The 9,588-nt window shown below is 44.4% G+C and overlaps 1 protein-coding gene across 1 annotated transcript in view; it reads left to right on the top strand.

The window, feature by feature from the left end:
- The first annotated feature begins 578 nt into the window (after positions 1–578).
- The window catches only part of ZCCHC14 (zinc finger CCHC-type containing 14), a 51,699-nt gene continuing 42,689 nt past the window's right edge, over positions 579–9,588 (top strand). The window contains exon 1 of the mRNA XM_009478230.2: positions 579–1,142. Within this exon, the coding sequence (XP_009476505.2) occupies positions 579–1,142 (564 nt within the window). The remainder of the gene's footprint in view (positions 1,143–9,588) is intronic.

Here is a 9,588-nt window from a genome sequence, read left to right as displayed (position 1 = left end):
CCGCTCCGCTCCCGGCTGGGACTTCTCACCGCGGGATCCCTCCGCCGCGGCCCCGTCCCCCTCCGCCTGCTCGCTGCCTTCCAGCGAGGGATTATTTCCCGCGGTTGTGGCGGCGGCGGCGGCGGGGCGGCTCCGGCGGCGGCGGCGGGGCCCAGCGCGGCGGGACGGGCTTGCGCGGAGGATGGAGGCGGCCGGCGGCCGGCTGAGGGAAGGAGCCGCCCCGTGAGGGAGGACGCGGGAGCGCAGCGGCCTGCTCGGGCCCTGCCGGGCGGGGACCCCGCGGCCAGGCCGCGCCTCAGCGCTCGGGCCTGCTCCCCCGGCGCCGCCGGCGGCCACCCTCGGGGGGGCCCGGCCCGGCCCTGCCCGCCGCCGGGGGCTGCCCCCCGCGCTCCTCGCCGCCGGGCCCCCTCGCCCCCCGGGGGGCGGGTTTGCCGGGGGGGCGGGAGCGCGGAGGGGGGCGCTTGGGGGGGGTCGGGGCGCCGGCCTTGCGGGCCCCCCTCGGGGCGCTGCCGCCCGGCCTCGCCGCCGCTGCCCCCGCCGGGGTGTGCTCCCTCCGGGCCGGGGGGAGGCGAAGCACCATGGTGGAGAAGCGGTGCCCGCGGCTGCAGCGGGACGGCGTGTACCGCTGGTTCTCCGAGCTGCCCTCCCCGCAGCGTGTGGAGTTCCTCTGCGGCCTCCTGGACCTCTGCATCCCGCTGGAGCTGCGCTTCCTGGGCGCCTGCCTGGAGGACCTGGCCCGCAAGGACTACCACTCCCTGCGCGACTCCGAAATCAAGGCCAACAACCCCGCCGACCTGGGGAGCCTCACCAACCTGACGGACGAGGTGGTACGCAGCAAACTTTTGGTCTCTCTCGCCCTGCTGGGGTCTGCCCACCGAGAGGCGGCCGGGGTCCTCTTCCGTACCCTCACCCACATCGACTCGGTCATCAACAACTACGGGCTACAGCTCAACGAGGGCCGCACAGGGGATGAGTTCCTGTTGCTCTTCACGATGGCATCCAACCACCCGGCTTTCAGCTTCCACCAGAAACAGGTGCTGAGGCAAGAGCTCACCCAGATCCAGAACATCATGGCCAGCACCAGCAAGAATCCCAGCACCTCTACCCTCAACACCATGGCAACCTATCCTGGCTGCCATAAGGTGGGTGTCCTGCTTTTGCACACCGTAACGGCACTGCTGCCGGGCACTGGGGTGTGTCTTCACCTCTGATTTTAGACCTTGCCTTTGGTACGGGCGTTCTAGTGATAAATGGCAGCCTCAGGGACTGGCAGAGATTGCTTGCTTGGTTGAGGATGGGGATGGTCAACTGAGGGTGAAAAGAGGGGGTGCGTGGGGTTCTTACGGGCTTGTGACACTGAAATGAGAGGGGGTTCACAAGCTGACCAACAGGCAGCCGTATAAACCGTAACTGATTGCTTCTGGCAAGCCATCTGCTGAGGGGACAGTCCTGCCAGTTGTGTGGAAGACCAGCGATTTAGAAGGGGAAACAACCGTGTAATATCTCTAGATTCGGGAACAAGCATCTGTTTAAAAGTTTCCCTGGAAGAAGCTGAAAAGGAGGATGAGCTTTGGGAGTAGCTGTCCAGTGACAAAAGCATCCTGGTGAGTCTGGGTTTTGTTTAGACGAATGTGATGGTAAACATTTTGAGTTTCTGGTACTAAACTTAAAGAAATGTTGTGGTTGCCTGTCCCCCTTAATCTTTCGGGTCATTGATCCTGGTGTCAGTGGTTCACTGTCATTAACTTGCTGTTTGTGCATTCAGTTGCCAGCAATTAAGCTAGACAGTAACGTTTTAAGATGTGTTGTTAGTAATTAGATATGTTACTGACTGCTTAAGTGCTCTTAGCCTGCTACAAATTAGGGAGTCAAACTGTATTCTTGACTGAATTTAACCTGCTTTAAAGTTCAAACTAAGTACCAGCTAAGTGGGTGCCTGAGATCGGTTAACAGGCTGCAGCTTTTGAGGATGTACCGACTTGGTCAGCAAATAACTATGTTACCCTTCTGTTGGGAAAGATGGTGTATACCTAAAGGCTACAAAAATCCCTGTGCTGGAGTAGTATCCTAAATAAAGCTGTTTCTGAGGGATCAGTACAGATTCCATTAAGCTGAGCATTGAATTTCAGACCGAGACAGAAATGTATGCTAAGTCTTCCCCTGAATACAAATTTCCTTTTAATTTCGTGTTTCTTTGAGTACCGCTGCTTTAATTGTAAAATTTAGATGAGTATTAGTAAACTTTGTATTTCTCTTAATCTTCCCTTCCTATGTCTTTAAACAGTGCTTGTTCCTGACATTTTGTTTTAAGGGGAAAGAACAGGGTATGGGAATCCCTCTTTATTCAGTTTAAACCTCTACGTGAATAAAATATGGAAAGGATATTTCACACAGAATGCAGAAGGGTATAATTAAAACCAGAAAAAGCTTCCTTTCAGTGACTTAACTACTTGCAACTTCCCTTATTCAAAAGATGCATGGACCCTAGGTTTGAAAGGAAAGACTGTAAATCATATCCCAGTTTTCCCAAAATAAGATGAGCAAAAAAAAAAAAGATAAAATTACGCAGGCAGGAACATTTTTTAGAGTATGCTTTCAAAGCTTCACAAATAGTGCACGATTTATGTAGCTGAAAAACTCCGGCACTATTTATGTCAATCTAAGATGGACGGAGAATCCATCCTACCATTTTTTGTGCCAGCAATAAGGCATACAGGACAGTAGTTTGATTATTGGTTTGGGTTTGTTTTTTTTTTTTCTTCTGAACTCATTGAAGGGTTGTCTCTTTAAAAATATTTTTTAAAAAGAAATTGGCATAGAAGAATACCGGTCGCTAAATACAGAATAGTTGAGAGGGAACAAAAAAGGTGACTTTGCTTTCACAGTCTCTGGAATGTGCATTTTATTTGAACAGATGCAGATTTCCTTTTTTAAGATTGTTAAATTTTTTTGATGTTGATAGCCGGGTAATTTTGCTACTTTTAGAGTAAGCAGTTGGCTTAAAACAGGAGTTGGATGAAGCAAGTGGAAAAAAACAATGTCTTTCTCCATTCAGCCCTGTTTAAATATGCACCAATAAATTCCAGCGCTGTGGACTTAGATCTTGTGATGTTACCAAGTTATGTTGTGACAATACTTGTGTTGTAACATCACCTAAGGGGGAAAAAAATGCAGATGTCAAGAGAAAGTGAGCTGTACTGGGCTGCTGCCTGCCAAGAGTCCCGCACTCTTCGTCCTCTTCGGAATTGGAGGAGAATTTCTTCCCCAAAGCCAGCACTTTCTCATCTCTCTTGTTGCTTTACTACAGCTTGAGCTACACTGAGCTGGTACTTGAAGGCGACGCTGTGTGTTAAATTGTATGAATGCCGCTCCTCAGTTCTCGAGCGCAAACCTCTTTGAGTGCATCCTTAGCAAATGAGCTGGAGAAGTGGTCACCATTTGAGGTCCTGAGAAACTTTTGGAAGCTGGAATGGAGTGGATGTGTAAAGGCATGCAAATAGGGAGCTCTTTGTGAACAGGGCTAGTTACCTTTCAGCGTTTCCCTTGTGCCGAGTGTGGGAATAGGGGCTAACACTTGTGTGGCTACCTGGTTTTCTGTATAACTAGAGCTCCGTTACAATTCCTGATGGTTTACATTTACCTTGTTTATTCAGGGAGATGCAACAAAAAAGTTGAACAGTGCTCCTTGTTCTCTTTTCAGAAACAAATGGAAATGTGCTGCTTCTGCTTAGTCGGTCCTATTAAAAAATGACCCAACTTGATATTAGCTACAGCTTTTTTCCAGAGGATTGGAGCTGGCAATCCTCTTTCCACCTCCTATCTCCTTCACATCTTACAGCAAAATCTTTCAAAAATAAATTGTGTGTCACAGTGAAGAGACTGAACAGTTGATACAAAATTACTGTAAAGATTTCATGATTCTTCAAGTTGCTTTGGGGTAGGTGGACACATTTAAAGTTGGTTGGTGGTGCAAACCACCGCTTTTTGCTGTTGTCTTTTACCGTCTGCTGCAATTGCTGACTACAAGGAGACTCAAAACAGCCGCCCATATATTTTTGCTTTAATTTGTGCTTTTTGAGATGATTCTTGGATTATATGAATCTTAACTTTACAGGAAGAGGTGGCTGTGGCTGGCTTTAAGTAGGTCAGTAATTATTAGATTTGTGGTTTCTACTTGATAGTACAAAATGAACATTTTGTTTCCTTGCCCTACGTAGGGGGAACACTGCCTCCTCTACAGCAGACTATTGCTTTTAGTCTCTGTAAAGATGATCATTTCTGCCCCTTGTCTTGGCCCGTGTTTTTTTCTGGTTTTGAATGGTGCTAATGCTTGCAGGACTTGAGTTGTGGATTCTTCACGCTTTTTGCTTGTAGGCGTAAAATCGAAGGTGGTTGTGTAACTTTCAAAAATTTAAACGGTGCAAATTGTCTTCAAATGAAGCCTGGGCATGTATCTAAAGAATCGGGTCTTTAAAAACTTTTGATCCTGGGATTAGCCGTAATGGACTTATTTTTAACTGGAAGTGATACAACTGAGTTTTCAGGCTGGTTTTGTACCTTGAGATACCTATTCAGCTGTCTCTTACGCCTTTGCCACAGAGGAGGTAGAACGGTTTTCTGGCCAGCACTTAGAGCCTAGCATCTGAAGGCTCATTTCTGTGTGGATGTATAGTGCTTAGAGCTGCAAACTGCTGCTCTCCTCGTAGAGGAGGTGGAGCTGGAAGCATCGGGGCACATGAAAACCAGTAGCCAAATGTCTCCTGCTGTGCCTGTACGAATCCGGATGCTTTGATAGGCAAATTGCCACTGCTGAATTTGTGACCCACCGAGAAGGGAGAAATGTCTCAAAACTGTCTCCCAACATCTTGAACCACTCACTCAGACTTCTGTTGTGTATGACTTGTGACGATGAACATCTTTTTAGCTATAGGTGAAAATGGAATGTTTTTATTCATTCTTGGTTGCTTTGAGGCTGTAGCGATGCTGTCTTTACAGCACCCCTTAGGCTTATGTCTTGTAGATAATGATGTAGCAGGACCTACTTGCATCCAGGCACTCATCTAGACATAATAACATGAATCTCTGCATGGGCTAACTTTCTCTCAGGAAGTCTACATGCGTTAGTAACACGGAGGACCTAACTTCCAGAACTAGAGGAGACATTATTTGCGAATCTGTCACCTTGTATTTCTTGGAGTCATTTCATCTACTCGTTGAGATCATCCTGTAAAAACAGGGAAATAAGATAATGCTTTGGCTACTGAGCGCCTGCTCTGCTAGCTGACTGACAAGAGCTCTTCGGTGCAGCTAGTGTGATGATCTGGATGTGGCTTCAGCTGCAGAACCGGGGTCATAAATAGTCGGTCTGACTACAGTTTGTTTGCAGCTGAAAGGAAATAAGAGTCAGTGACACTGTAGTTATGTGGCTGTTTCAGGTTGATACCTTGTGAATGGGAAGAAGGGCTCTTGCCTAGTCAGCTTCCAAATACTGCACCAATGGCTATTTCAAGTTTATAGCATAAGATGCTATTTTTCACCCGTGCTAATTCCATAGGCTCATCTAAAACTTAGAAATAACTGAAGACTATGTATTGGGAGCTGTGTAGAGCTGATGTTCCGAGGGGTCCATTTCAAATACCTTCACCTTTCTGCACCGTTTGCTAGAGGTGATTGAAGTTACATATGCTGTCTTCAGAAATACTCAGAGATTTTTGTTTCATCTGTGGAATGATGCGTTGGAAAAAACTATTACTTGTTGGGCTGAAACCGAGTCCTTAAGTCCTCACAGAGCAAGCAATCTAGCTATTACGTGATCTACAGCAGCTGCCTTTATGGCTTTTATGCTGGCTATGCAGGGATAGAATAAATCATGAAAAACCTAATTTTTAGCCTCCCAACCCACGGAAGGTATCTCATAGCTTTAGTAGATTGCCATGTTAATAGTGGTTGCTAGCTAGGATTCGAGGTGTTTACTCCCTGATGTCAGTAGTTGCTATCTCAGGGATGATCTCATTTTCAAAAACACATGAAACTAACCTTGCGAGCTGTAGGGGCAGGTCTTGTAGCCTCCAGCTGGTGACACGTGCCAATCTTTGCATGTCCTTTTAGCATTCTGGGTACTTGAGGCACCACAGGTTACACATGCCTCTTGATGTTCCAGTTAAGAAATGTGAAGCTTCCAGTTCTGGCTCATTTCTTGTTTGAAAAGTTCTTGTGACTCTGATAAAATGGTTCACTCTCAAACCTGCAATAGTTTCAGAAATGAGCTGAATATATAAAGGAATCCTTGGAAGACAACGACAATGGTCTCATTAATACTCAACAGTATTAATTACCACCACATTTACTTTTCCTAATCATATGTTACGTGATGAATTTGAATTTAAGAACCTAAATTAGTTTGCCTGGGAAATGGACTGTACATCCAAACATCAGGGACAGAGCAGCCAAAAAATTTGTGTTGAGCTAATAATGATGTTGTTTTTTCCGTGAACTGTTTTCCCATTTTTTGCGCAGGCTGAATGGAGTTTTTGTTTTAAGAGTACGTTCCACTTCACTTTTTTTAATTTACTCTTTTTTTCTACTAATTACCTTGTAACTGTTAGTTGTCAGTTAAGCAATGTCGAAGTAGGCCTCATATCTTCTGGAATAAAAATGCCTATTGTAAGGTGTTGGACATTTTGAACTGTACCAGATTTCAAACTGTTTTAATTGAATCGGTGTAGAAGCTGAATGCAGATCCTGCTTGGAAAAGCAGAGCCAGCAGCAGTTAACCACACCTAACAAGCATTCCAGTGTCTAACTTCAAAGGTACTGAACAGCATCCTTGTTCAGAAGTATTTAACCATTTGGTTTAGCGTGCTTTTTTTTTTTAAATGTTTGAATTGCTAAAACTGAGATCCTGTCATCTTTTAGCTGGATATTAGGTGCAGCACTGCCTCTTTCTAGCAGGGTAGAGCTCTGATTCTTCTACGGACTTCTCAGTGCTGCAGTACCTGTGATACTTTTCTCAGGTGTGCTCTGGTAAAGGGACATGTATAGTCATCTTCTACGTTCAAATACTGCGGTGTCCATTTTACTACTTGCCCTTGAGTGCTTTTTCTCCTAAAAAAAGGCAAATAGAGGAATGTTATTCCCACGAATATAGGCAAGAGTTTCTGTGAATACACAGAATCTTATTACAGAAATGCTAGATCCAATTCATCTGAAGAAATGAGAACCATTGTCACGCTTAAAGTAGAATTTGACTTTACTCTTTGGCAAAAGAATTGAAGCAAGTTCAATTGAAGTTGTTCCCTGTTTAGATTTGAAACGGGTATTAAATCTAGCGAAGAGATGTTGATATGGTCCAGATCTGTATTCCTTTGCATGGGTTTTTGTAATGAGGAAACATCTAAATTCCTTGCTCTTGCCTCATGCTAAAATAGAATTTTTCCTTTGGTCCCACTGGTATGATTATCCAATAATAAGCACTGGAAGGGATAAACTTTTTAACAGGTGTTCTGGCCAGTATAGGGTTTCAGGATTTTTGTAAATAGCTGAAGTGGTCCAGAAATAATAAGATCAATTACTTAAGAGTAAGAGCTTAATTTTAATTAAAGACCTGCCAAGTCATGATGGTAAATAGCGGAAGTGAACGTTTTTCATGCGTATTATGAATTCTCTTCCAGTGTTGTCTTTTTTCTACCATAAGTAGTTTTATTACACTCAAGCCATTACTTAAGTGGATATTGAGGAGGGGAAGGAGGGAGAAATACAATTCAGTGAATTTGTGACTTGCCAGATAACTTCTGCCAGCCTTGTTAATATGTGAATTGTTGCAGAAGGTACCAGAGTGGCGGTGAACGATTCTACTGGGGAAAGGCTTATGGTGTTGTTGCTTGGATTATACTTCAGCAGATTTTAGAATAGCTTCTTTGACTATCCTTTTACCTCCCAAATGTATGTACGGGCCCCGCAGGGGCAATTTCCCACCCATATGCTGGCAACATAAGTATGGTAGCTCTAAAGTCAACATAATATTAACGCTTTAAAGGCAGATGTCATTAAGGGCTAAAGGCTTATGCAGCAGATAGGACCATGCTTTGAACTCTCTTGGGAAGTTTAAGGTAATCTTCCCTTCTGGTGGCAATGCTTTTAGCTTTTGGTAGCATTCAGGTGAAGAAACAGGGACATACTTATACATCAGTGCTGGGATATAGAGCATCTACAGATCCCTTTCTATATAGAGCATATATAGATCTATATAGAGCATAACTAGATCTCTTTCAAGGTTTGGTTATAAGCAGTTATCTGGTTTTGATTTTGAGGTGTTTTTAATGATTGGTTTGTAACATTCAGATTTGATTTCTTTTTTTTGAAGGAAAAACAAAATACCTTTCTTGTCATCTGTCTTTTTTGAAATATGCATGATGCATCAGAAGTCTGGAATTAAAGCGCCTTGAACGTGAGCGAACTGGTTGCCGTTGCAGCCTGTCCAGTAAGCTATAGTAAATTATGGAAGATCAAGTAGATGAAACAGGCTGTTTTGTAGCTTATTTGTATTAATACTTGGGGTTTTTTTCTGTTGCATTTTATAGAAAGTTCTTCCCGTCAGAGTTCAAACTTCAACTCAGTGTATCTTTTCAGTGGGAAATCCCACATACTCTGCCTGCTTGGCAAGCTCATGTGGTTAACTGTTGGAGACTGTGTAGTGGTGGCAGAAAACATTGCATTAGCTAATATTAAAGAATTCTGAAACTTCTTTGCGGAGTGCTGCTTTACTTGTTTGGCTTATGGGGTGAGTTACACATCTTTGCACAAACTAGAGGTGTTTTCAAATGCTTCTTTTGACTTTCTGTCTTGAACAGCGAACACCCAGCATAATGTAATCAAAGTCCGGTTACTCTGTGGTACATTTATGTTCCCAGTATTAACAAAGTGTTCGCAATTCTTCAAGCAAAGGATTTTTAGTGGAAATGACCTAGTCTATAAAATACAACCCGGTCCATCTGCTCTACTGAATTTATAATGGCGCCGTGTAGCAGGTGGGATTGTCCCATAGCATTTAAGTACTGCATGCCTCATTTCATTCCAGTAATAGTCTCGCAGGACAAAAGCATCTGATCTATTATCCCATTTCACTGTGAATTGCCTCTTCACCCTTTGTGTTTAAAGATCGATACCTTTTTTACCAGCTTCCTATGAGAATAGGGGTGGGACCTTTTGTAGCTGTTGAGAAACATGGACACACCTGACTTGATTGCACCTGGTGCTGACATCTTTTTTTGGTAGACCCTGGCTGTTCAAACTGCATGAATTTCTAGCACAAACCAAACGCTTTCAGTTGCATTCATGTCCCAGTCCAACAAAGCAACTAAACACATGCGAATTTAAGTGTTGAGCAGTGTTGAGGACTTGGTATGTGAAAACTTGAGTGTGTTTGTTAGTGTTGCTTAAACATACTCGAAGAGCCCAAATCTTTGAAAAGGAGTAGTTTTTAATTTTGTGCTCCTAGTAGGAGAACAGTCAGGTATTTGCATCTATAAGTAAATGCAGAACTGGTGCCTGAGGCTATGGTTTCACAAGCAGCTGGGCAGACTAATGGCT

Source organism: Pelecanus crispus, chromosome 8, assembly GCF_030463565.1.
Source record: "Pelecanus crispus isolate bPelCri1 chromosome 8, bPelCri1.pri, whole genome shotgun sequence".
Lineage (NCBI taxonomy): Eukaryota > Metazoa > Chordata > Aves > Pelecaniformes > Pelecanidae > Pelecanus > Pelecanus crispus.
The sequence above is the reverse complement of the archived record's forward strand: the minus strand, read 5'-3'. Positions and strand labels throughout refer to the sequence as shown.